At 44.4% G+C, this 27,606-nt stretch overlaps 1 protein-coding gene across 2 annotated transcripts in view; it reads left to right on the top strand.

The window, feature by feature from the left end:
• FANCM (FA complementation group M) overlaps nt 1-27,606 on the top strand; it is a 797,274-nt gene that overhangs the window by 708,884 nt on the left and 60,784 nt on the right. For both annotated transcript variants that reach the window (XM_085627037.1, XM_085627038.1), the window contains 4 exons: nt 4,107-4,238; nt 7,073-7,229; nt 9,505-9,617; nt 24,271-24,855. In XM_085627037.1, coding sequence (XP_085483163.1) covers nt 4,107-4,238; nt 7,073-7,229; nt 9,505-9,617; nt 24,271-24,855 — 987 coding nt within the window. The remainder of the gene's footprint in view (nt 1-4,106; nt 4,239-7,072; nt 7,230-9,504; nt 9,618-24,270; nt 24,856-27,606) is intronic.

The raw sequence follows: 27,606 nt of genomic DNA, 5'->3' as shown, positions 1-27,606 counted from the left end.
TGGCAGGATCATCCTTCACCTCTACGACTGGCGGATCATTTCATTGGACAGGTGGGTCCTCCAGATATTCTAAAGGGGCTACTCCCACCCCTTCAAGACCACCCCTCCCTCATGACTCTATCCTACAACTGGGTGATGGAGGATCATTTAATATTATTCTGGGAGGAAGTCATGACTCTCTTGGCCTAGGGAGCCATAAAGAGAGTTCCGGAGCCAAAAGTAGGCTGCGGTTGCTATTCCTGCTAATTTCTGGTCCTTAAAAATGACGAAGGCCTTCGTCTTAGCCTAGACCTACAAGCCCTCAACTACTTCCTCAAAAAGGAAAAATTCAAGATGCTCACACTAGCTCAGGTCCTGCCTGCCCTGGACCTGGGAGACTTAATGGTAGTGTTGGACTTGCAGGTAGTGTTGGACTTGCAGGATACTTATTTCCACATTCCCGTCCTGCCTGCCCATAGTCGCTACCTGCAGTTTACGGTAGTCCACGAGATCTCGAGGACTTGACTGCTTAAGGTGGGCTCGCCCCAGGCTATCGTCTCCCATCTCCAGACTACAGCGAACCTCCTGCATTCACTGGGGTTCACTATCAACATGCCAAAGTCACACGTGACTCCCTCACAGACGAGCCTTTTATTGGAGCCGTTCTGGATACAGTGCAATTTCGGGCTTATCCTCCTGAAGGGCGAGCCCAGGATATTCAGGCTTTGATACAGATGTTTCAGCCTCTACCCTGATTTTTGGTGAGGCTGCTGAGTCTCAGGGCCTCCTGCGGCTTGCTAGTGACATGCCAGATGGCAAAAGTGGGCTCTGCAGTGGGACCTGAAGTTCCAGTGGGTGCAACATCAGGGTAAACTTTCCATCATGGTCCAGATCTCGAAAGGAACTGCACAAGACCTGCAGTGGTGGCTGACGATCTGCGACTGGGTCAGAGGCAGACCCCTCTCCCTTCCCCAACCAGATCTCACTGTAGAGACAGATGCATCCCTTCTGGGATGGGGCAGCCATCTGGGAGAGGTGGAGATCAGAGTTCTTTGATCTCCAGAGGGATCCGGACTGCACATCAACATGCTGGAGCTCCAAGTGATCCGATTGGCATTGAAAGCCTTTCTACCCTCCATCAAAGGAAGGCTAGTTCAAGTGTTCACAGACAACACCCACTGCCACGTTGTACTGCAACAAATAGGGCAGAGTGGGGTTGTGGACTCTTTAGCAAGAGGCTCTGCTTCTCTGGACATGGCCGGAACAGCAGGGCATATCCCTGGTGGTTCAACACCTAGCAGGTTGCCTGAATGCTAGGGTAGACTAACCCAGCCATTGATACCTAGCAGATCCTGAGTGGCGTCTCCATCCGGAGTTGGCGCAAGGTCTCTTTCAGCAGTAAGGGGAGCTTTGGTTATATCTGTTTGACTCTGGTGGGAAAGTGATCCAGTTGAATCTTATCACCTCTTTAAGACCCCAGTTAAGACCAATCGGGTGCGGAGACTGAAATAGTTAAATATCTCTCCCACAATATTTAGCAAGAAGTTAGTCAATTCCTGTTGCATAGAATTTCCGACCTGCCTGAATGAAGAGGCTCCAAGTCACAGTATTTGGCTGGCGAATGAAAAGGTCGGACGTTCTATCAGTAAGGCCCTTTTGACACAGCCTAGGTCCGGCCCACCACCCCTTTGCTGCAGGTTTTAGAACACCTGTACCAGGGCACGTAAGACACTTCTTGCTGATTATTTATTTTAAAACTACGTGATGGGAAGCAAGTCAGAGAATGTAGGGTGGCTTACAAAGTAGCTACCAATAATAGGAAGCTAGAATTTAACAGGAACTCTTGGAGGATTTAATCTTGGCCAGCTCATTAAAAGATGGTACCTGGTTCTGGAAGGTTGAAGATAAAGGGACTGACTTAGTGGCTTCAATGCCAGCCCAGGTTTGGGGTGGATCATTTTTCCGCTTTGTATCAGGAAGATTGCCCTGATGCCGAATCACCTCCTGTGGGTCAGGATGAAAAATTGTCATGGAATAAGAAGAGGCTAGAGATGCAATTGTATCCTTACCAAAGGGTAAGACTTTAGAAGCCAATAGGATCCCTGGTAGCCTGTTTCAGACACATGTGGATCGCTGGGCCCCACTTTTAACTCTGTTTTAATGCTGTCTTTAGTACTTCTATCCCGGAGTCTTGGCGACATACAATTATTGTTCCCGTTTATAAAAAGGGGAGCAGAAGCAATCTTTCCTGTTCTAGTCCCATTAGCTTAATAGAAATAGAGGTAAAAGTTATAGGCAAACTTCTACTGAACAGGTTAACTGAGTGGTCTAAGGCACAGAATATATTATCAGACATTCAGTATGGCTTTCATGAGGGGAGTGGTACTGTTTAGCAGAACCTTAATCGCCATCTTATTATTAATAAATGTTTAGGGCAAAGAAGGGTTCTCTTCATCTTGTCTTCATTGGTCTCAGGTCTGCACTTGATTTGGTTAACAGCGAGATACTCTGGGCACAGCTGAGATCCATGGGGGTGGGTGGGTGTCTGGTTAATTTTCTTAGCGATCAACATTGTGGTCTGACCGCTTCAGTTCGCTATGGTGGTAATGACGAATGTACTAAGCATTTTGCCCTCAGGAAGGGGAACCGGCAGGGCTGGATTTTGCCCCCATTTCTTTTTATTATGTATGTTAATTGCCTTGAAAAAGTGTATTCCGATATCAACCTTTGGCAGCAAAATTTGCGGTTATGTTAATATCGAGCCTCTAGGGATTGCAGAGAATACAATTGTCAGCGGGCTTTTGGTTTTGGGTCAATCGACTCCCACCTAAATTCTTCACGATGAGCTCTGCCGTGCATAGTAGATTATATACGGTTGCTCCCTCTCTTGCTTTAGCATAATGTCTGGTTAAAGGATGTGTTAAATTTGAACAGATTAATTATATTAGATTGCATGAAACTGGATCGTGCATCTACAATTCCCTGGCTGGTATATATTCTAGAGCATCTCATGCACCTTGGCAGACTTGAATTCTACTTTAATCTTGCCAGCATCACCAAACATGATATTGCGGGGCTCAAGGAGACTTCTCTCCTTAGATCGACAGTAGAGAGGGAAACAAAATCCTTGACCAAGCCCCTAGTTTGCAGCTTTATTATGGTTAAATCAGTGCCTGGGATTGAGCCATATTTATTCTCTGACATGCCTATTTTTGAGCGTTGTCTTTTTACCTTTTTTAGATTAGGTTTGTTCCACCAGCTGTTATATCTCGTTAGTATACTGAGCCTCCTTTATGTACTTTCAACTTGCCTTTTAAATGTAATACTTTGCACATTGTTCTGAGTTGCCCATTGTATGCACATCTTCGTCATAAGCTCTTAAAACCGTTTTTTTCCAACTAATGGTTTTTATCAGGGCAGACCAGACTTTTATTTTTGCAACTTTTAGATTCACATCAGTTTGCTACGATAGGTCAAAGTATCTTGTGGGGGTTTATAAAGCTGTTCGTCCGGTACAATGATGAATTAGGATGTCTGATGAAACTATATGTTCTTGCTTTTTATCATGGCAGTTTTTATGCATTGCTGTACTATTGATTTTATTGTACTTGTATGATTTTATTGATAACATCAAATAACGTTTATGAAGGTGATGATAACTGGCAATATCCTTATACCATACGGCAGACGGTACTATATTCCATATGTAGCATCCTCTGAGGTGAAAACAATAATTATGCTGGTCCCCCCTAAAGTATTTGAACAGATTTTTGTAAACATTCTCACATAAGCTCATAAAATTTACAAGACCCTGTATTAAAGATACTGTTTTATGTTCTAGCCAATAGCAAAACAGTTTTTCAAAAATGAAAGGTTATCCCTGATTTTTAGTCTCAGTAAGTAAGAGGATTCCCAGATTTTCCATTCCATACAGCCGCATTTAAAATATGCTGATTTGTGGACATTTTTTAAGCATTCCCTTCTTTTTAAGGGTCATATTGCCAGTGAATTATTTCAAAGAAATATTGTATCGGTGACTCTATTTTGAGTTGATAAACCTGTCATAATTTATCTTATGCTGTATTGTAGTATAAACCTGTCATAATTTATCTTATGCTGTATTGTAGTCCGACTTATGCGATGATGACTTGGATTTTGAGAATAATACCAAAAAGAGCATTACAAAGGAAACCTTGACATCTGGAAAACAACCTGCTGGTGTCAAAAGACAAAAAAGCAGTCATCATTTGAAACGAAAGGTAAACCTAATGTTTGGTGTCCTGTAGTTGTTTTGCAGTGCTGTATAGTTTTTCTTGTGTTCTTTCTAACTCAACTTTAAAAATATTATTTTAGTTTCTTATCAATGCTTTAAGTGATTTATTTTTACTCATACCTAGACCCAACGGCCCTCTCTTATCTGCATCACAAACATTCTGACTATTCTCGCCTTATCGCCTTTAATTTGTCTCCCTTTACCCGCCTCCTCAAGGCACACTTTCTCAGCCTACCATCCTTAATCCCCATAACCGCCCTTTTTTGTTACTCCATGCCACATTTGACATACTCTAAAACTCACTCTGTCTTCTTGGCTACTTACTACCTCCGAATGGCTGTGAGTGAATATATCCTTCTCTTTCTTTTTGGCCCCAAGCCACATCCTCACATTCTTTCTCTTCCACTTCTCATTTTACCCACTCTTCTTGCAACTGTGATAAATTGGATTGTTGTTCGAGGGGGTGAAACCCTACTCAAGCAACAGCCACAATCCTTGTTTGGTGAACCACAAAAAGTCACTAAATTCGACCAGTGGTAACTGAACTAGTGCACCCATGACCATCCCGGTTCATTTGACCAGACTGAACCTGAGGAGACAGAATAACCATTTGGCTGCAACAGCGGCTTCGAATAAGGACCGGAATGCCTGGCTCGTTGCTAACAAGGCCTTTGACTCTGTGGACTGGCCACATCTCTTTGGAGATCCTGCCCAAGATGGACTTTGGCCCGAAATATATTAAATTAGTCACACTGCTATATGACAGATCGAAGGCCAGAGTGAAGTGAATGGCCACACTTGTTGAGGTATGCTGGACTAGTATTATGTAGTGTCTTGAACGTGTGCACAAGGCGCTCGAGTTGTGCTCATTTGTTAATGTGGAGCAGTGGAGCTCCTTCAGGTGTCTCTAAATATTCACATTTAGTTCCAAAAACGAACCTTTTGCTGCCTCAGCGAAGATGGTTTCTCAGTCACTCTGATATCAGTCTCCTCTGCATTTTTGTTTCAATTTCAGAGATGACATCTAGTATTTAACAAAAAAAAATACTTAATCCTTTTATTTAATGACACTTTTACAATGCTCGCTATTTAGCAAATGTATCTGGCCACTGATTAAATTTACAGAGTGGATATTTCAATATTCCTATTACAGAATATTTTGACCATCTGGATGTAAGGGATCCTCTTGGTTCTTTGCAGCAGAACACATTTATTGGCGCTATGATAAATACTCAGCTGGAGATACTGCTTACCTTATGCCGCCTTCAGATGACCCCATCACTTCTGCAAATTAAGTCTAATTTCTGTGATAGGTCTCATACTGTAGTGTGGTTGTTCTAAAAGCCTCAAGACCATGGATATAGATAGTACCACTTGTCCATATCACAATGTGTAGGATACAACTTCATCTTGAGTCCCAGGGAGCCGGGAATTTAATTCTTAGTCTGTCAGAAGTCTAATCTCTTGGAAAGTGACAGGAGGCCTTCTTATTTGTGGGCACCCTATTTTCTGAAAATCCAAGTTAGTATCACCACGACTGGGTAATGGCTATGGACCTTCCGTTTATGACTCTTATTTGCCATCTTTCATATGTCAGTCTACTGAACATTCTGGAGTTGAAACAGTGTTCTAAACCCTCAAGTCCTTTCGGCCATCCTCAGAAGGTGAACAACCCTCATCCTTGCAGACAATTTGATGGTAATGTTCTACAGAATAGTGCAGCTGTCACTTGTCATATTGCCATTGATCTGTGGAATTAGACTGTGGAACAGGGACTTTGACTGAACGGAATAGACTTTAAGGGGCCACCAACACACAACTAGATTTGTTTTGTCCCACGTGGCAAATTGACCTGCTGTTGCTGAAGTAGTTCTACACACTCTACTGGATTCTTGAACTTAGTCACCTGGGTCCTGAAACCTTTGCCTACAGTTATGTATGATTTTCAAAAACAACTTTTGAAATCTTGCAAGAAGCTTAAAGGCCATATACAAGGTTAGATTATAAAAGCAAGTGGTTGACTTTATTGAACACTATCTTATATTGCAAATCTTCTACAGCTTTCTTCAAGGCCAACCTGCGCTTTGTAAGCATCCTTCAATCCTTCTCAAAGCTCTACAGAATTATCACGGAGACCGCGCTTCTCACACTGTTTAAAAACGTTGTCTAATTCAAAAATAACTTTGTAATGTTGGTGATGCCTCAGGTGCTGTCTAGGCAGGGCAAAGGGTGGCCATTCAGGTCTGGTGAGCCCATCTTGCAGACAGGCCCTGAAATATCTGTTGCTCGTTGGGTGGGCTGTTATTTTCAGTGTTTCAACATATATGGTCCCCTAATCAGAAAGGTACCTATATACATGTAGCGAGAACCTAAGCAGTATTTGGTGTTTTAGATGTTCCTTTCAACATTATATGCAAAGCAATGAATTAGTCTGCTGCATACCTATTTGTACACACACTAACTATGGATGAGAGCATTGCGTTTTGATATCCACCTTTTCAAAGTAACTAATTTCTAAAAAAAAGGCTGCCAGACTTTTGTGCATTTTAGTCTTCTTACAACTCTGGTAGGAAGGAGACTGGACATAAGCAGGTTCAAATTACTCGCCTGTTGACTTTTTCCTATTTTTGGTCCTTTGTCACTCATCCCGTAAAGAGTAAAGGCTATCAGTACTAAAGTCACTTTAATAAGTAACTTGCACTTTATTATGAAAGAATGCTGTCTGATTTGTCTTATGTGCAGTCATCAGGAAGAAGTTGGATACATGTCACCTATTCCTAATTGATCCTTTTGACAGTGAGTTGTTTCTTCTTTTTGTAGCTAGCAGCACAGCAGTTCTTCGATGTGGAAGCTGAACTCTCCTCAGAAGGTGCCGATGAAGTGTCATCTGATGAAACGTTTGATTCAGCAGATGAGGGACATTCCTCACTGGTGGAGTTTCTTAATGACAATACGGAGCTCTCACAGGCTTTAAATGGTAAATGTATTCAGAATGCAGCCACAAGCCCTAAGCCAAAATTATAACATTGATTGAAATTATGAAAAAATCTTTTGAATCTATTATTTTCTCAATTATTAACGTCTCATAGGAAATATTTCTGATTGTCGATGCAGGTAAAAACAAGTGTGTGTCAAAATGGTCAATTAAGTCCATGTTGTCTCTATTTACATAGCAGTCCTTGCACCAAGTCCTGCAGTGGGTACTACTTTCTCCAATTCTTATTTTTTTTTTATTGGCTTTAGAAACTGAGCACATACAAGACAACAAGTTATTACATTAACATCCTCTGACAATACTTTACACCGGACAGTACATTTACCACTTCTCCCTATGCATCTCTTGCAACGCCACATCCACTTAGGCAAGAATAGAAAGAAGATTCAGAATTGTGCCCCTGAAAAACAAGAAACATTCTGAAGTTACTTGTACAGCCCACCTGGTGTTCTTTACTTCTCTCAATCTCCACCAATTTGTACCATTCACCTTGAGCACATCAACAGAGGTAGCCACTGAACCAAATTAGTAAATTAGGGAGATCAACTGTAACCACTTAAAGTCCCTGTGAATATCTGCATGGAACTTTGACGTATTCTTTACTAAAATTGAATACACCAGGTCATAGTTTAGTTGTCCCTTCATCCATTGTGACAGGTCTCCTAGTGTTAGAAGTGTTGTCTTCTGCTACCTCTACAATAATCTCTTTTAAACCTCTTTCTACTACATTTACCAATACCAAGCTTCTCTCCATTAAATCTGGTTATCTACTAGTTCCACCTTTATTGAAAACAGTGGTGCCATTTTTTTCAAAGTTCATTGAAAGCTCTGTTAAACTGGAACTAACTCAGATCTTGGAAATAAAGAGAATTCTTGATCCAGCCTAAACTGGCTATCATCCTTCTAACAGGATAAAGTTAGTTCTTGTGGATGTCTGAAATGATCTTCATAGGACACTGGATGTAGACAGTTGTGCTGCCCACGTTCTCCTTGGCCTTTCCTCAGTCTTTAACACTGGCCATCCCCCTACTGTGCTGCATCGTCTTGAAGCCTTGGGTTAAGGGACAGTTCTCTTGTGTGGTTCAGATCACTTCTCCAAGAAATCACTAAAACAGTTTCCATTCCTCTGTCTCCTTTTCCTTTACTCCTTTGTGTGGTTTCATTGGGCTCATCTCTGAGGGCTTTGCGTTTCAACATTTGCATCGCTCCTTGAAAACATTCCTTTGATTTTATTTGGTTTTTTTTACCTGTTCATGTGAAAAGCCGATGACTGGATAAGTAGGTGTCTTCTGCATAGTTTTGTTTTCAAGGGTGTCTAACATTTCTCTTAAAGTTAATAATACTGAAAAAATAGAGGTACTTGCGTTAGACAGCACCTTCACTATCTGGCCTGATACATGGTGGCCTGGCACAATGGACTTTGGTTCTCCCCCTTCCCAGGTAGGGCGCAACTTGAGTATCATTTCACTCCGTCCCATAAGCTTCAGGTGAACAAACTCTGTCCTCTACTTGCTTCTTCTCTTGCTGCAAACACCTGCTTCCGATGTCTCACTAATCTAAATAATTTGGAAAACTGAATTAAGGATCTTTCCAGTACAAACTCAAAATTCCTTGGGCCATCCTATTTTTAATTGCACTACTTACAGACACACTGCTGTCCTTCTTTTATTGTGAACGCCATTTAAAGAGGGACGACTGTACTGCACCTTCACATAGCCTTTTTTGGCAAATTTTACTTAATTTGAGCTTTGTGTAAGTTGTATTTATAGGTTGTCCATTCACTTCACGTTTTCTTTGTTAATATAATGATTTCCATTTTGTAGGAGTGCCTTAGCTGATTATGATTGTGGACTCCCCCATATCTTTACTTTTAATCAACCACTGTAGCAATGTAGGGAGGAGGTCTACAATTGTGACACCTTCTGCAAAACCACACCCTCAACATGGAACTCACTGTCATAATCTGTGACATAACTGTGTGTCAAAATGTATTTGATTATTAAGTGACTTTTCAAAATCTGACATAACTAGTAGACTAAAGCAGTTCTTAATTTACAGCAACAATGCGCAAAAATGAGTTGGTTGATAAATGAAGTGCTTGTAGTTGGATCTCATCCTCTCACACTCCACCTTCATTTACAGAATTCCCTCACTTTTTTCATTAGGGAGGTATTACCCCACTGTTAATCAGCTTTGTAATGCTATAAATTGTTACTGTGACAAATTTACTACCAGTTGTGATTACTTTCTCAAATAGATTCGGAGATGCATGGTATTTACATGAAATCTGTTCGGAGTCCGGCATTCGGAAATCGTTTAAAATTGGTGCCCAGCAGAGCAAGAAAAAATGACCTAACTATCTTCTCACAGGTATATGTTCCAGGAAGGTATCATTTTTGGGAGAACATGTTTCTATCCATTTTACCTTTTTAATCCGGATGTTTAATTATTTAAACATTTTTTCTTTTATTTTGGTTCAGTTATTTTTCCTTTCTCTTTGGATTTTCTTAACTTCTCATTTTACTCTTAATAAAACAATTATTTTTTATTAAAGTCCGCTGAACATCAACACAGCTTTCCGCCTACAACCATTGGCCAGCAGCGTGCAAAAATGTATGAATTAATACACAGCTCTCTGCCCACAACCTGGAGGTCAGCATAGTTCTGAATTTTAACTGTTACAGAAACATGAGAAGGAAGAAGAAAGGAAAGGACCCAAAGAAATATCACAGTAATAGAAAAAAAGAAGAAAAAAAAGAACCCACCCAGCCACTCCCCTCATCTCCTCCTCACCAAGATTCCACTGTCCCAATTCCCTAGGATGAAAGATGAAAACTATATGAGTGGTGTAGCAATCGACCTCTCAGGCAACAGTCTGGGTGCCCTTCCTATCCCTTCCGGGCAGCAGTCTCAAGATTTGCAAATATTTTGGGCAGGGCGGTTCCTGGGAACTCTGTTGACAGTATCATAATGAACGGGGCCCACAGTTCTGGATATTTGTCTTCCCTGTTGTCTGCCATCAGTGACATGCATTCCAGTGCAAGCGAAACCCATAATCTATGGAGCCACGCCACATGGTCTAGGATCTCCTCCGTGCCCCAACGTGCCAGGAGGACCTGTCGGGAGGTGTTCAAAGCAAGCACCATTTGTCTGCCTCTAATCGACCATAGGGGAAAGGTCAGGGATTAGTTGAGCCCAGGATCGTGTATGCAGGAAAACGGTATAGTCGTGTCAAAGGCTTGGTCGATATCATTCAGAACCCGATCCCAATACCTGGCAAGCTTGGGGCAGTGCCACAGCAAGTGTATGAGGGAGTCAGTCTACCCACAACCCCGCCAATATTTTTCGGAACGTCCTCTATTCCAGCCATGTATTCGTGCGGGAGTTAAATACCAGTAGGAGGCAATTTTATAAGCTGCCTCTGTGCCGGACATGTTATGCCCTGTATGGTGTATTCTGTAGTATATATCCTGCCATTCTTTGCTGGAGAAGGGGGCGCCCCATTTCCACCTCCCAGCAGAGCTGGCCCTTGGTCTTGGAAGCGTTGGCCTCGCCTTAGAAGAAAGCTTAGAGTTCAGAAATAAGATGATTATCTCCGTCTTTGCATACTCGCCATTTTTTTTAGAGGGTGAGAGGATCCGCATTCATAGCTCGGGTAGGTCATTCAGTGCCTCAACTGCGCATAGTTGAACAAGTCTGTCGCCTGTAATGAGTAATCCTGTTGCAGCCAGAAAGCAATGACCCCCAAGGGGTCAATGAGCGAGCCCACCCATTCGCAACGTTGTTCACGCCAGCGCTGAAAAACTTCTGAGCTCATCTCAGGGGGGAAACTCCAGGTCACCAATAATCTGCGTCATCAGCAAGGGGGAACGTTGTTAGTTTGTGTTTCAGAGCCACCGCATCCCAGATTTTCAAAGCTGTGGCCGTTACCGGCGAGGAGTAAAGCCCCCATACCCAATGTTTGCAAGGCAGCCAGATCTCCCGGCAGATATTGGCTCCAGCTATCGTCTGGTCCGTGAAAGACCAGTGGTTTTCTGATAGCGGTCAATTCCACTCTACAATAAAGCGCAACTGTGCAGCTTGGAAATACCGCGGGTTAGGGGAAGCGCCAGACCTCCCTCTGGCTTGGGTCGAATAATTTGCTGTTGGCGAAGGCGCAGGTTCTTGCCATCCCAGATGAACCGGTTGATGGCGAGTTGTATGTTACGGAGGATCGTTGGCAATGGGGTTAGTGGTATGGTCCAAAATATAAAGAGAATGCACAGGATTACGGCCGGACCATGACAACCCCGCACGGTTCCATGCAGAGAGCTTCTTGTTGGTCTGGACTAGAAGGGGCCATAATTAGCTGCCAGCATCTTCGCCGGCGCGGAAGCCACTAGTATACCTAGGCATGGTATTGTCTCTGCTGCACACACAAATGGAAACTGTGCCTGCAGTGTGGCTACTTGGGGTGGGGCGACCGAGAGGTTTAAGATCTCAGATTTTTGGAGGTTAACTTTGAACCCAATACTTCGCTTAACTCCCTCAAGTAGGCATAGGAGCGAGGGTGACTGGTTTGTCAGGGGCACGATAATATCATCAGCATAGAGGCTAATCGTATGCGTGTCCGCTCCGAGGCAGATCCCTTCGACCTGCGGATTGTCCCTTAAACTCTGCGCCATGGGCTCCATGTAGAGCGCGTAAAGGAGCGGAGAGACGGGGCAGCCCTGGCGGGTTTCCTGTGCTATGGGGAACGAGGAGGACAAAGTCCCATTGACCCAGACCGAGGCACTGGTGGCGCTGTAAATGCAGCGTATCAATGCTATGAATCTGTCCCCAAATCCAAACCAGTGGAACGTGGCAAGCCTGTAAGGCCAGTGGACTCGGTCAAACGCCTTTTCAGGGTCATTGGAGAGGAAGAGAGCCTCCCTCAGTGATCGCTGGATAAGGTCAGTAAGATGGATGAGGCGTTTTGTATTGGCCCCATACTGCCTCGCTGAGATAAAGCCTGATTGTTCGGGGTTAAGTAGGCCCGCATGATGGGGTTGAGTCACACCGCTAGGATGCCTGTAAAAAGTTTGGCATCAGTGTTGAGCAAGGAGCTGGGACAACAGGCCCCACAATCCCTAGGGTCCTTCTGGGGCTTGAGAATCACAGAGATGGATGCCTCTAACATCGTATCGGTAAGGAAGCTGGATTCTAGGAAAGAACTGAACAGTGGGAGCTAGCTCTTGGCAGAAGGTTAAAAAAAATAAAAGGGGGGGGTGAAGCCATCTGGGCCCGACGCCTTGGAGGGTTTAAGGCATGCAATTGCCTCCACCACCCCGTTTACTTGAATATGTTGGTTTAGCTGGAATGCAAGATCCGAAGGGAGGCATGTCAGTGGGAACTCACACAGGTAGGCCTCGAAGTCTCCGGTCGGGGCATTAACACCGACGTATAGGGTGTTATAGAAAGACTTGAAAGCCTCAGCTATTTCAGGGTCTGTATGGAACTCCTCCCCATTCAGAGTGCTAACAGAATCCACAGATCCAGACAATGCCTTCCCAACCAACCTATGCGCTAGCATGGGACTGCAACAAACTCCACTAATGTAGAATTTATGCTTAAGTTGTAAGAGGGCGTATTCCGCCCGATCAAGATCAAGGCGTTTTAAAAGAAGCCTCTGCTTTTCAAGTTCCCGACAGACCCTAGGGGACCCCGTGCGTGTGTGAATAGACTCGAGCTTGGAGACTGCTTGTTCAAACTGCTGCCGCTTTTCCCAACACCGTTTATTCTCAGCTGCCACAATTACTATCAATTTGCCCGAAGAATGAGCTTAAGCGCCTCCCACACTGAGGAAAGACAGGTCCCCTCAAAATCATTATTACCAAGGTAGTCCTCTATAGCCAAGCAGATTGCTGCCACCGTTTGAGTGGATTGCAGCATGGCATCGAGCAATCGCCACTGTGAATGGCGGGCTTGTGCGCTATTCAATTGTAGCATCAATGTGATCTGGGCATGATCTGACAGAGATCAGGGCTCTATGCTTTCCTCTCCAACACAGGCCGCGAGGGCTGCGGTCATGAGGAAGTGGTCGATTTGGGCATATGACTTGTGGGCTGCAGAGTCAAATGTGTAGTCCCTAGCGGAGGGGTGGAGATGTCTCCAGATATCACAAAGCGCACCATCCGCCAGCCATTGTAGGCCAACATTTAAGAAGGCTCCCGTGTGGGAGGAACACTGGCTAGGGCGGTCCATGTCTGGGTCCGTCACTAGGTTAGTGTCTCCCCCTATTAAACTGGCCGAGTCAGGGGAAAGAAGGGCCGTCACCAGGTTATTAATGAAGGGTTCTTGCTTGTCGTTATGTGCGTATATGTTGGCAAGAGTGAAGGGGATGGCGCCCCATTGCAATCTAATCACTAGGACCCTCCCCTTATCTTCCATGAATGTGAAAATTAACTTGCCGTGGAACTTCTGGCCGAGAAGGATAACCACCCCATTTTTCTTCGTCGGGCTTGAGGATCCATACTGTTGGGGGAACCTGGGCAATTGCATGGGGGGGTATCTTTGGCAAGTAAGTGTGTCTCCTGGAGCAAGCAGATATCGCCACCCGACTGCACCAGGAGGTATAGCACCGCATTGCGCTTTACCAGGCTATTTAGGCCCTGAACATTTAGACTGACTATGCCCAGGTCATGGGGCTGAGGCCTAAACTGCGTACTTAATTCCACCCCCCTCCAGGGTCTTATAGGTAGGACGCAGGGCGCGTTGATGGGGAGCCCTGTCGAGACACAGTGCCTAGGCAATAGCGGAGGTGTGGAGGAGTGAGAAATGAAAGAAGACGGAAAAGACCCCAAGGAGCACAATTTAGTAGCATTTGGAACAACAGAGTACGACCAGAGTTCGTCAAAAGCCTGTTTGTGTGGGATGTTGTCCAATCGCGGCATCCATTGGGTGCCGAAAAGAAATGCAGAGAACCACAGTCACGTATCAGGCAGAGCATTAGGAGAAGCAGTCCCACAGTGTCATGCTCTCCCCGCTGCAGTCGCTCCATCTTCTGACAGCCCCTCATCTGAAAGCAGCTTCAACTGATTCCCATCGTTTCAAGACGCTTCCATGAGGGTGGATTCTCCTAAGAGCTATTGGAGCACCGATTGCAACTCTTTGGTGGTGTTTGGGTCCGGCTTCGTTCTGATATGGGCACTCTTGACCTGCTTCCAGTCTTACTGCTTCTACCTTATGCGGTCGGGGGAGTGTAACTGTCCCTGCGTTTTGACTGGGTCTTCAATATGGAGCAGGGCGCAGGCTTCCTTAAGGGATCTCGGTTGGTGGAGCGTTCCATCATGGCGAAAGATGATTCAGAAGGGGTGACCCCATGAGTATGTTATGCCTGCTTTCCGCAAGTGATCAGTAACCGGGCGGAATTCTCTGTGTTTTTGCAGGGTGATCCAAGTAGAGCACCGGAGAGTGGCCTTGGAACTGGAGCGGTTGTGCCTCTCTGGCTCTCTTTAGGATGTCCTCTTTTGTTTAAAAATCATGTACGCACACCAGGATGTCAGCGGGGGGATTCTTTCCTGATTTGGGGGGTCCTACCTTTAGGACACGGTTATGCTGCAGCTTTGTCTCACTTGCTTGACCAAGTATGTGACGAAAGAGTTCTAAAACGTATACTCGGAGGTTAACTCCCTCAGCCTTCGTCGGCACTCCCCTGATGCAAATATTATTCCTGCGGGAACGATTCTTCAAATCCTCGTTGTGCGACTGTAGATCCAGATGTTGCTCCTTAAGACGCAGGGCTTCTTGCTGCAGCCTCTCCATCTCTTCCCCTCGACTTGTTTCTCGGTCTTCTAGTGCGGCCACTTTCTCCCCTACCTCCTCAAAATCGCGACGAATATCCTGAAGGTCCGCCCCCAACTTTATCTTCGTGGATTGGAGGTCTCCTCTAAGTGAAGCAAAGAGCTATTCCCAAAAGGACTTCATGACAGGGCCCTCCCCATCGTCAGAATCCACCTTGTGTTCACCCCCGGTCACTGTCTAGTTTTCATTTGACGCTGGTTCCCCTTGTTTCACAAACATGTTTTTAAGGGACCGGTCTGTTTTTTGCTCGGTTCATGGACATGGCGTAACCCTGTTGGAGTGCGCAGCCAAGAGATCCGCCCCAGCGGCAAAAACAGGGCCAGCGGCCTTGGTGAGCTCCCCGTCGCCGCCTTCCTTATGGGAGTTGGAATTTGATGCGCAGTGGAGCTCTCCGGCGACGGACCTAGCCTCATCAAGTGGAGAAGTGTGGCTCAATGATTAGAGCGGCAGACCCTGATGCAGAGGTCTAGCCCGGGACCAGGGTTCAATTCCCCGCCTCGGCGGGTCTTGGGCTCAAAAAAATTCCACGGACCTGATAATTCTCGCCTCGGTGCCTATTCCAATCATGAAGTCCCACTCTGCAACTCTGGGCAATAGCTTGCTTAATCTCCACAACGGCCCCCACAACGCTAAGGATGCCTGGCCTCCACCTTGGGGGTGCCCAGGAGTGGACGCCTCACAGGGAAAGCCAGGATGGGTTCCACAGCGGTATTCGTACAAGCGCCTTGAGACCCTTGCGGGTGAGTAGTGCGCTATACAAGTATCAAATTTACATTTACATCAACCCAGGCAGAACTGCAATATCTCGGCAGTCGGCAGGCCGAGGGGCCCTAGTGTCTTAGCCTTCTTTGTCTGGTCCTGTCCCAGTGGCGAGATCCAGCCGCCGTCAGAAGCTGATGGGGGAGACCGCAAGGGTCCTTCTTACATTGCTCTCTGTAAGGCGGTCTAGTCCTGCGAGGCTGTTCACTCTCAGCCAGGGGATGAAGGCACGGGCCCCTGTCCGTCCCTCTTCCTCGCCGTCTTCTCCCAATATGCATGTTGCGTCGACGTGGAGGGGCAGGCGAATAGTTCTCTCAGACCCACCAGTTGCTGGAGGGTAGCCACATCTGCCCCCTCACCACTCTTCACCACTCAGGATCAGGCGCTCTCTGTTCACAGGGACCCCGTCGGCGCACCAGTCTCAATCCCACTCACAGCGCGGTGTGCCAGGGGGCTCTGGTTGTATGTCGGTGCTTCAGACCCTGGAGTAGCAGTCACAGGTATAGTCATAACAAGGGCAGGGCCCAGCCAGCCGTCCCTCCTGCCGGGCCCTACCGTACTCTCAGGACCCCAGTCGTGGGGTGCTCACGTGGAACTGGATGCCCCCGATCCCTGTTCACTTTCCAGCGGCGGGGATCTCGCTTTGCACGCGGCTTAAGAAGGCCTTGCTTTAGGTGTCAGCCCCATGTTCAAACCTCGTGGGGTCCGACCTCTACCTCCCAGGATCAGTGGCGGTAAGGGAGACCAGATCAACCCGCTCCCCCGTGCACAGTCCGGCCTCCTCACCTTCCCGTTTGCCGGGATCGCAGCTCTCAAGGCACTCCTCAGGGCCTCCTGACGCAGGCCAGCCCCTCTTCTCGGTGCCTCCTGACGCTCTTGGCCACCCTCCCAGGGCGATCCGTGGCAGGGGAGGCCATTGCCGTCGTCCACCCCTCAGGTGTCCACGTCAGGGCCTTCACACATTGCAGCGGAGTCCTCGCGGAGCTGGGCCTGGGCCGTCCCTGGCAGGCCTGTCCCATGCTGACCCGCCTTTACTGGTCGACAAAGGCCACCGCTGATCAGCTCCCTTGTGGCCGTCCTCCGCACAGGCCCTCGGAACGCTCCTCTCTTGGCGTCCCAGTTAAGAGACCGAAAAGCACGTTTCACCCGTTCCATCTTGGACACACCCCACATTTTACTCTTTAAAGGATTGATACGAAATTTACAAAAAAACATCAATCACAGCTACCAAGGTTATTTTCTTAGTTAAAAAACACAGTGTTTTAATAGAAACTGAAGGAGTTTTAAATTTAATACCACTTTGAACTTTAAAAATCAACAAAAAGAGTTTGGGAAAGCCACATTTTTACCACTTGGGGACTTATATTCCTTATGCTAGAAAATCTCCTTGACACTCCAGAGTCAAAGCCATCTACCAAATCACATGAATAAACGGTCTTGTTTAGATGGTGGTTCAGTAAACAAAATAGACATTCTTCTTCTGCATTTATTTCTTTATAAAGATTGAGTGCCGTTCCGAAGACGAAGTGAGAGTGTTCAGGTCTGTGGAATACCATCCTTTTGGAGGAAGTGCCCTCACACACCGCGAAAGGTGTCATGCTTCATCGTTTGACCCTGCTCCTCGTCGGGCCGGCGCTGCAATGCCCGACAGGCACTTTGGCGGAGATCTTTTTGATGAAGCCATATGGTGCGTGGAGGTGTGTGGAATGAAGTGTGTAGTGTAGTAAAGTGCACAACAGTGCGTTAAAATATGTTTAGGAAGGCCCTATTGCCTACATTTTATTCATGGGACTTGCTAACCTAACTAAAAACAATGTATGCCCTATCTGGGTGCAATGGTCCTATAGGGTGTGTGTGTGTTGTGAGCAAAGGCCGAAATGTTTTTTGCCATTGTTAGCCCCTAAGGGGTCTCTAGGCAATTCATCAGGACCGGGTAATTAGGAAAATATCCAAACTCTTACAATACTGCAGGGCTGGTGCCTTAGGTGAGAAGAAATGCTGTAGTAACCTGCCATGCAAGTTTGTTTAACCTCGAATTAGTTGACCTGAAAGAGAAAGCAACACAAGGAAAACATTGTAGAAAGGCGTGACAGAAAGACTCGAGCGCATGATAAGATTATAACTGGCAATCAATTTCACTGTCCATCGAGCAATGATACTTCGTCGGATCTGTGCCGAAGTGGAGTAAAATGTTTACGTGCAGAGAAAGGGAACATCCCCGAGATGTGGGTGGTGTCCCGGTAAAAGTGACATTAAGGGCAGAGGTTGCATGTGTTACACTCATTAGTTAAAACCAGACAAGACACACCCACACATAGTTTAGTGCAGCACATCGTACTGCCATAAGTGCCTATCTCCAGAAGGAGTGGTTGACATGGACAAGAAACGGTTGTGGCAAATGCGCCTTGTGAGTTGCCCGTATTAGACCAGGAGAGGGCACTCTCCCCACACTGGTAGTGTTGCAGGGATTCTGCTCATGCACAGAACTATGCGCAGGAAACCAGGACCTCAGTGAATTGTGGTGTACCAAAAAACTCACCTCAGTACCCAGAACCCCTATCCAACTAGCATCAGTGTCTCTTTCGTTCTCTGTATCATCTCGAAGCTACCAATGATTAGACAACCCAGAACAAGCGACTTAGAGTACTCTCAGGAATGGTGGGAATCAGAAATACCTTTTCGTTGTTATTCTCATATCAGTCCACAACGTGAGTAATCAGAGACACGGAAAAGTTTAAAATGTTTATTTTTAACTACGTGCTCTAAGGTGCGTACTTTGGCTAACATAAGCAGACAAATGATTAGAAATAAAACCATCAGCATTGTTACAATATCATAGAAAGCAAAGGGAGAAATCATATTACAATGATGGTGGAAATAGGTCCTATAATACCTTGTGTACCACCCTCCCCTGCCCAATAAGCTAGTTTTATATAATAATAGAAGGTCTCTAGGTTTGAATGGCGAACTCCATACCTCAAAGATCAGCTTAGGTGAATCACATCACAGGATCAGCTCTGCTCTCTGTGTCTGGAAAGGTTTTCTCCAAGTGTCTGAATCATGCATGCAAATGCAATAATAAAGGCACCCGAGTTTTAGCTATTTGCAGCTGTGGGCTTGTTGTGTCTAGAGCGTGGGCCGATCAACCTGAATTCAACAGCATACATTGTTATTTGACCTTGACGGTTTCTGCACACAGTGTTCAGACTAAGGTCGCGGTGCACGTCTAGGGATGTGAACTACAGACCGTTCCCATGTGAAGAAAAGCAAGCAAGCAGTTTAACTTAGAATAACAGCTACCTGTAGTGTCATGTGCAAAAGCAGCAAAGCGGCAAGATGGCGTTTAACTTCTGAAACGCTTATACTAACATAGCAATGTGTGCAGGCAAAACCCTGTCTTCACTACAGTAGGTCTGAGCTGACTTTCACTCATTACCTGTGAGGGGTATAGAAACATCTAAAACACGACAAAACGTCATATTTAGACTGGTGTGTACTTACCGGGAGCGGCAGTGTGCACCTTCCAAGCTGCATACTCACAGAGAGGCGGCGAGGCGACTAGCCCTTCTCCTACCCCGGCTCTGTTTTCCGTACTGGGACGCGCTTGTGGCAGGTCTTTATTTACGTACTTCCTGTCAGTGTGGGAAACTACTAGTGTGGAAACTTAGGCTGTAGTGTAGTCCCAATAGTACCCTGTCATGCAGGACCTACGCTGTTAACGGATAACACATACTGTGGGTCTGGTGGCAGACTGACTCTGTACACTCCCGCTGCATATGTTAGCCTATGGTTTGCATTAGCTAGCTCGCAGTGCCATGCCACTAAAATCTCCTGTTATCAGAGAGATTAGTTTTTGGCAACCTTAGAACACAATAATCTCAGGCTCATGGAAACAATATACTACTTTTCACCCAGTTACTCGTATATGCTTGTTTTGTTCTCAGAGAGATACAGAGAAGACACAATCGAGCGTGTTTACAATAAGAATTTATTGTACCGTTGTTCTTCTCATGTAGAATAAGTGCGCTGTTACGACTAACACAGTAGCAGAGATATAGAACCAGCAGTACAGTGAATAAAAAGAAATAGTATTGTTCTACCATTTTGCAATAGTCATGAACACATACATGAATATGAAATGCATTTATAAAATAAAGAGCGTACTCCTAAGATGCCTGACTAGATGTACCTAAGTGTACCTAGCATGTGGGTAGGTGCTACAGAGCCTAAGCGCCTATGAGCCAAGAATCCAACTAGGATTTAGTCAAACTCCCATACCTGAATAGTGAGTATGTGGGACTTCATCCTGGACTTGAGCTGGACACCCCGCAAGGGATGGTTATACCACTGTCAGCTGGAGCGATGGTATGCCGGAGCTGCAGCGTCTCTGGTCAGTGTGTCCGCCTCGAAGTCTTGGTTCTCTCCTGCTTTCTGATAGCAAGAGGTGCTGTATTTATACAGTCTATGTACGTGTGTTACCCATTGTTCAGAATGAGGATGACGTTGGGGATTAAACCTTGTGCGTCAGTGGGAGAGGTGAAGTATACCTCCTGGAGAGTGTACTCATCAATTATTCATATGTGCTAAGGATGACGTCTTAGCAATATCGATTGGGGAAAATCCCACCCTCAGCATGGAACTAGGTGAAAGGTTTAGTCAATAAAAGGCTGCAGTGCTTATAAGGCGTGATGTTCCTATAAGGCATTCTGTCCTTATTTGGAGTTATGTCCTTATAAGGCTCGTTCATATGAAATAATGGGAGCTGATGTAGGGAAAGTGTAAGATGTTCCCTGGACCTATATTAGGGTAACGATATGAAATATAACAAGGCGGCCATGTTGAGTGGGTCGCAGAAATGTGATATCGCGAGATATCAATTAGGAGGCACTGACTGCACTTGGCGAATGCAGATTTTTTGTGGGCAGGTCTAAACAGGATGTTGTATATTACCAACGACTTGCCCCAATAACCCGATGTCGGTATATTAGGGGCTAGTAAGGTAGAACACAAAGGACATGCTTTACGTAAGTGAGTAGCAACAATGCGGTGTTGTGGGATGTTGTTCATATGCATGCAGGCAATGCTAATAGATGTGGTTTGAGCAGACCTTGCTCTGCTTGGGTAGTGTGGATTCTCTGTGGACGTGCACTCAGATAATTGTGCATTACCAATGTCTGTCGAATCATACCTGAAATAGTGATGTAATATATCAGAGGCTTGTTAAGAGAATCGCAACACTGCGGTGTTGTGGGATGTTGCTCCAAAGGTAGTTTGAGGTAAGAATGCTTAGTATGGTTGTTGTGCATTATCTCCGACTTGTGTAAAACACCTAAAGTCGTTGTAGTATGTGGTTTGTGGATGGAACCCCTAACTGTCTACACAAAAGAGCAGGACTTGATTCTCCTGGTTAGTTTAGCTCACCCCAGGGGATGTCCTCGTTCAGACCCATAGTATGGGATGCGAGCCTGAAAACTCAGTTTTGCTCTTTCCTGAAGAGGACTTCTTTATGTATTTGAGGGTGGGACTCCAGGATGGACCAATGTAAGTCATTGGCTGTGTGGCACATTGATGTAAAATGGGCACACATCTTAGTATAGGTCTTTTTGCTCCTGATGTTACTGCGGTGCTCTGTTATCGTGGTTTTCACGGGACGAGTTGTCATACCCACATACTTGAGTTGTCAGGGGCAGGTGATGAGGTAGATGCAGTTGTGTGCATTGCAGTTGGTATCATTGGATTATGTACATGTGAGTGTATAAGTCAGAGCCACCAATTTGGTTGCACTGGTAAGTAGACAGAATGTCCATTGCCCACAGGGATAGTGGCCAACCACTGGGAGCAAGTTCCACAGTTGTAGTTGGGGCCCCTTCCGTTTGGGTCTGGTGTTGATCAGCATTACTTTAAGATTTGCTGTTCTTTTGAAAGCGAATCTCGTGGGGGCTCGGTGATAGTTCGCCGATTTGAAGAATCCTCCAGTGCTTTTTTATTACCCTCCTTATCATGTTGGACTCAGGCGTGTACGTGGTTCACAGGTTAGGTTAATCGACTCCGGTTTGGGATGTACTTCTAGAAGTGCCTCTCTGCTATTGTTTCAAGCTCTTTTCTGGGCTGTGTTTATGTTCCTCATGAGATATACTTGTCTGGCTAGGTGGTCTGTGAGCTCAGAGGACTGGTGTTGGAAGTCATTCAGTTTGCTGCAGTTACGTTGTATGCGTAGGAACTGCCCATAACAGTAGATTGTCCTGTAGGGCTTTTGGATGGAAGCTACTGTACAGTAGGGGGCTGTGACTGTCAGTAGGTTTTTTTGTAGGTTCTTGTTTCCAATTTGTCAGAACCCAGACTGATCATCAAGTACAGGAAGGGCAGTTCGCTGTGAATTTCAGGTACGGGTTGAGGCTGTTTACCTAGTCAACGAAGGGACGAATTATCTCTCGACCACCCTTCCAGAAGATAAGGATATCGTCGCTATAACGACGCCACAAGGTGATATTCTCTTTGTAGGGGTTTGTGTCAGTGAGTATGTGTACAGACATGCCAGACTTGGGGCGAATGTGCTGCCCATTGATGCCCCTTGTATCTCATGAAAGAGACGGTCTTCAAACTGGAAGAAGTTTTCAGTGAGTGCTACGGCTACACATTCCATTATGAAACTGATGGTTTTTTTTCCGTCCAGTGTTTTGATCTTAAGATTTCCTCAAGGACTCCTAGCATTGCTTGTTGGGGTATATTTGTGTAGAGTGCTTCTACATCCAAATACACAAGATGATCCATCTGAGGACCCTCTGTATTCTTGGCCTCAATGAGATTCAAGACGTCTCATGTGTCTTGGACAAAGGAAGGGGTCTCTTTCTCCAAAGGTTTCAGGAAGTGATAACAGAATTTGGAAAGGGGTTCCAGGGTCGACCCTATGCCTGACATTATAGGCCTTCCAGGAGGTGGACTAGTCCCTTTGTGTATCTTGGGGAGCGTATAAAAGTAGGGCAGTCTAGGGTTGTCATTAATAAGAAAGTCTGCCTCATGTTTGGTAATCTATTCATGGTTTAAGGCATCTGTCACTGTGGCCTTGATCTGCATCATGAGACGTGTGGTGGGGTCTTCCTGTAGTGGTATGCAGTACCGTCTGTCTTGTAGTTGACGGAGGCACTTGTTCCTGTGGCCTGAAAGTACTGGGATGTTGTTATCATTGACTGGTGGGGACCAGTCATAGAAAATGTTATCAGTGGGCGGACTGTCTTGCGTAACAAAGTATGATAAAAAGTCACGCAGAAGGGGGCCCCTGGACTGATACTGAGGCGGGGTGCAGGGGAAAACATCTACAAACAAACCAAACCCAACTGCCTAAAAAACATTTCTTAAACGAAGCGTCACATCTTGATTTAGAACACAGGGGAACAAGTCACCTCATCACACTAGAGCTGTAACAGTGTGCAGAAAAGACTTTTAAGTATTACTTCATGATTAATAATTTTTCATTTTATTAGGATATATATCCTTAATTTATTGTGCATACTATATCAATATACATAAATTCATCATAAATAGTCAATAAAATAGATACAAAAGACAAATATGTATATAAAGTTATAGAAACCCCTACTGACCAAATGTGTATACCATAAATATTGTACACAATAAACCTCCATTGTCATAACTTTTGTTTGGTTTGTTTGTAACAAAGTATGATGCCCTGGATCCAAAGCATGTATCCTTTCGTTCATCATTCATGTTTCTCTGATCAGGAGGTGGAATCCATGCTCCTTTCCTCAGTGGAAGTACTCCTTACTATTGCCATGTTTGTTTACTAGGGGTGGTTTCTTGTGCATTGCAATTAGAAAAATATTTGTAGAAGGTGTGTCCAACTTAATTCCTGAAGGACAGTAACCAGATTTTCAAGATGATCACTGGAATTTATAAATGAATTCCAGTTTTGTAAGATGTATTTTATGCAGTTATCCTGATTCTAGCTTGGATCCTGCCCTTTTGGCATACGTTGCATATCCATTTTATATATATATATATATATATATATATATATATATATATATATATATATATATATATATATATATATATATATATATATATATATATACATATAAACTTAACATTTCTTCTCCTTGGATGCTTGAAATTATAGTCTGTTATTACACTTGAATGCTAGCCTGCTCATTCCCAGGTTTGATTTAAAAAAAAAAAATAATAATAATACTTTTATTATAGCCATGAACTCTACTGTATTTATTCATAACGTGCAATTTGCAAAGCTAGCATTGTAGCTCTCAGATGTATGCATGGAATAAAGTCAGAGGAACGTCAGATTACAAGATGTTCTTAAGAGTTTCTTCTTTTTTCCTTAAAAGGCAAAAAAGGAGCTATGAGTATGGAAATGGCACAGAAAGAAACTGCAGTTGTAGTTTAAAATGCAATGTTATTTTCTTTCCAGGTTCCTGAACAGGATGAGACGTACTTGGAGGACAGCTTCTGTGTTCAAGAAGACAATGAAGAGGAAGCTGCGTCCAAGATGGAATCCAGTGACGAGGAAGATGCCGCCATTATTAATTTTGACCTTCTTAATCAAGATAGTTTTATTGGTGGGCGAAAGCAATACTGCACTCGACGCAGGGTGAAAATAAAACAAGCACAGGCAGAGCGAAATTGTGAAATTGAAAATCCGAAAAAGAAGGTATCCCGAATTATTGTCCCAGATGACTCTAGTGAAGAAGAGACGGAACCCAAAAACACCAGTAAAGTGACACCTGTAGTGCACTTGAAAGCAAACTCCAAAACACTGGGTCAGAGGCAGGCCACCTTCCAGAAGCCCCTACCTGTTAGTCCCACTATACGGTTCAAAAAGCCCCCGGACCCTGGGGGGAGCTCCAGCAATCTCCTTCTGAAGGACCGGTGCCAGGCCCGACTTCAGATGAAAGCTTCAGTTTCTGAGGTCTTGGACTTTCAGCCAGAAGACGCAGCTATGCTGGTCAGTGCTAGCTTGCGGAAGAACCATTCGAAGGCACAGACACCATACACGGTATGCTTTGTTGTTAAACGAATGAATGCTTTGTGTGTTTCTAAAAATGCTAGTCAAGTGGCGTTAAATCAGCTGGACTTTGAGACTGCTGCCAGCCTAGCTGCTGGCAAGTTTTGTATTGCAGAATATGTGCATGTATGTATTTGCTTTTAGAAATTACATAATTTATTGTATTTGAAAAGTTGCACACCAATATGTGATGGCCACAAATATCCATAGAGTTCATAATATATATATTAATTAATCGTATTTCCAAGGGACGGTCTTAACTATGGAACCTAAAGATAACTATTTACCTATACTAATTCACCTATACCAAGACGGACTTACGTAATGTATATTATTTGCTTATTTTATTTTTTGTCACCTGGAAAGTGGCACGGCAGCAACTGTCATTAGAGAATTAGAAATGCAACAAGTATGCCATATTGGCGTTACCCCTATCATCCCAAAACGCAGACTTCCCCTGTTATGTCTGGTTTATCCTCAAATCATCCCCATGTGCCTTTGTGCAAACACTGAAATTTTGATTTGCTATAGAAAATAATTGGTTTGTCTATGTTTATTGAAGTAGAGGATGAAAGGATACACTACATTGTAATCCATAGGAAATTGTGCAGACAGAAGCATTGCCAAATTTAATAGGTCTGGCAATTCTGGCAGCCTTTTGACTTTGTCAATTTTTTTGTCATGGTTTGTGCAAAACGTTATTGTTAGTGAAGCTTCCGAGCACTCATCAATCTTAAAAAAAAAAATGGCTAAAACAAAAAACTGGGCTCCTTTGTTTTTGGAATAAGATTTTGCGGATCCAGTCTCACGCCTGGGGATAATTCTATGTTAAGGAATCTGCGGCTAGAATCGTCTCTACCAGTTACATCGTTACCGAAGGTAAGTAACTTGTACATTTATGCACAACTGCTACAGAAATATTAACTTTATTATCAGTAGAAGCCCTATTGGGAAAACTGTCCGACAGAGGTTATACAAGAACACTGCTTAAATGATCACTAAAAAAGAGCTTGGAATCTCCGAAAAGGCATCTTATTATTGATAGCAATCTGGCATTCATAGGCAAAATCAACCAAGAGATCCAAAACAATTAACACAAATCTAAGATCAGACTGGGGATGCCAACTGCTCCTTTGGAAGTCAATTTCAGAAATCGAAAACTTGCTAAACGATCCACAATGGACAGTCCTAACAATGGTATGCCACACATTATTTGAGAACTTTTAGGTTACTTTAGAAAAGAACTAAGGATGATGTTGAAAAAGCGATCAACAAACTCTGTATTACCAAATGTGGTTTGGAAGTCCGGTGAATATCTTGAAGTAACAAAATCAGCAAAGAAGCATGAACATACGACAAGATAGGCTTCTACCAGCCGAGAACCCTCATTATGCGATTCATCAGCTTCCACAAGTTTATAAAAAGTTAAAGCGCCAAAGAAGTAAATAACACCCTGCACAAAGTGCAAGAAATCAGACATTCTGTCAAGTAAAGCCATGCCATGCCATAAAGATAAATTACTAAGGTGTCTGTATATTTACAGTTCAAGTTAACGCTGGTCAGGATGAGAGGCCCTAACTTTTTTTTTTCAGGACACAAACAATTTGTTCTGTTCAGTTCAGTGAAATGTTACACCAGTGACTCACACCGGGATGTCTAAGCTGCTACACAAAGCAACCCTTAGCTAGGATGAAAGACTTGAACGTCTTTCAGGACACTGCTTCAACCGTCGATGATGTATTTCATCACAAAACACGTGACCAAAGAATGGTATTTGAGTCAAGACACATCACCTACCATACAACTTGGAGCAAATGTCCTCAAGCCAGCACACATGTAGTTATGCAAAGTTTTTTTTAAAGTTGGTGCGCCAGTAGTCCAATTATCGGAGATGTGCAATTAGTCAATGAGGTACATGCAAAAAAAAAAAATAATTGTGGACTATGTTATCCTCAGTGGGTGTATATAAAACAAAACGAATACATAAGACTATTCAACAAAAACAAGTAATTTGTCTGTCCACTTGATTATCGTAAGCCTGTCAAAATATTAGCATTATTGTTTAAATTGATTGTTTGCTTACATATTGTTGCAGGGATTCTGCTTGGAAGCAGAACTGTGCCTTGAGAGAACAGGACATCAGAAGGTAGGAACTGGGTCTCTCCACCACATCACTATCTGTAGGCCCAAATTCACCTAGCTCACAGTGCCTCACCTGAACTCTTAACCTTTCCAGAGTAGCAGGTGATTTCGTCAAACCTAGAACATGAACCTCCAGTCCCCAAGGGAACGGTGGAAACGGATAATCACTTTTTGTTTCTAACTCATGCATGCCCATAGTAAACAAAAGAAAGACACGAAGGAAGTTTACAATATAAAATAATTATTGAAATGATCATAGTCTATTATGAAGGAAGTGTGCTGCGATGAGTAAACAAACACAACAGAGCAACGTAATAAACATTACTAGCAGGCTGTATAGAATGAACAGCCCAACCACAGCAACTAATATTTCTACCTAGGCCTACCCTCACAATGTGAGCAGAGGGCTATATTATAACGTCGGACCCCATACCTGGTGTGGTAGTTAGGTGGTCTGCTTCATAGGCGTAAACTCAGTTTACGTAAGGCTGCTGCCTCCGTTCCAGGACCGGTCTCGCTGCTAGAATTCTCCTCTGAGCCCCCCGAGAGGGAGAGACACACAGTTTATAAAATAAGAACTACTGTGTTACAAAACTGCAG

Source organism: Triturus cristatus, chromosome 9, assembly GCF_964204655.1.
Source record: "Triturus cristatus chromosome 9, aTriCri1.1, whole genome shotgun sequence".
In the NCBI taxonomy this organism is placed as follows: domain Eukaryota; kingdom Metazoa; phylum Chordata; class Amphibia; order Caudata; family Salamandridae; genus Triturus; species Triturus cristatus.
The sequence above is the reverse complement of the archived record's forward strand: the minus strand, read 5'-3'. Positions and strand labels throughout refer to the sequence as shown.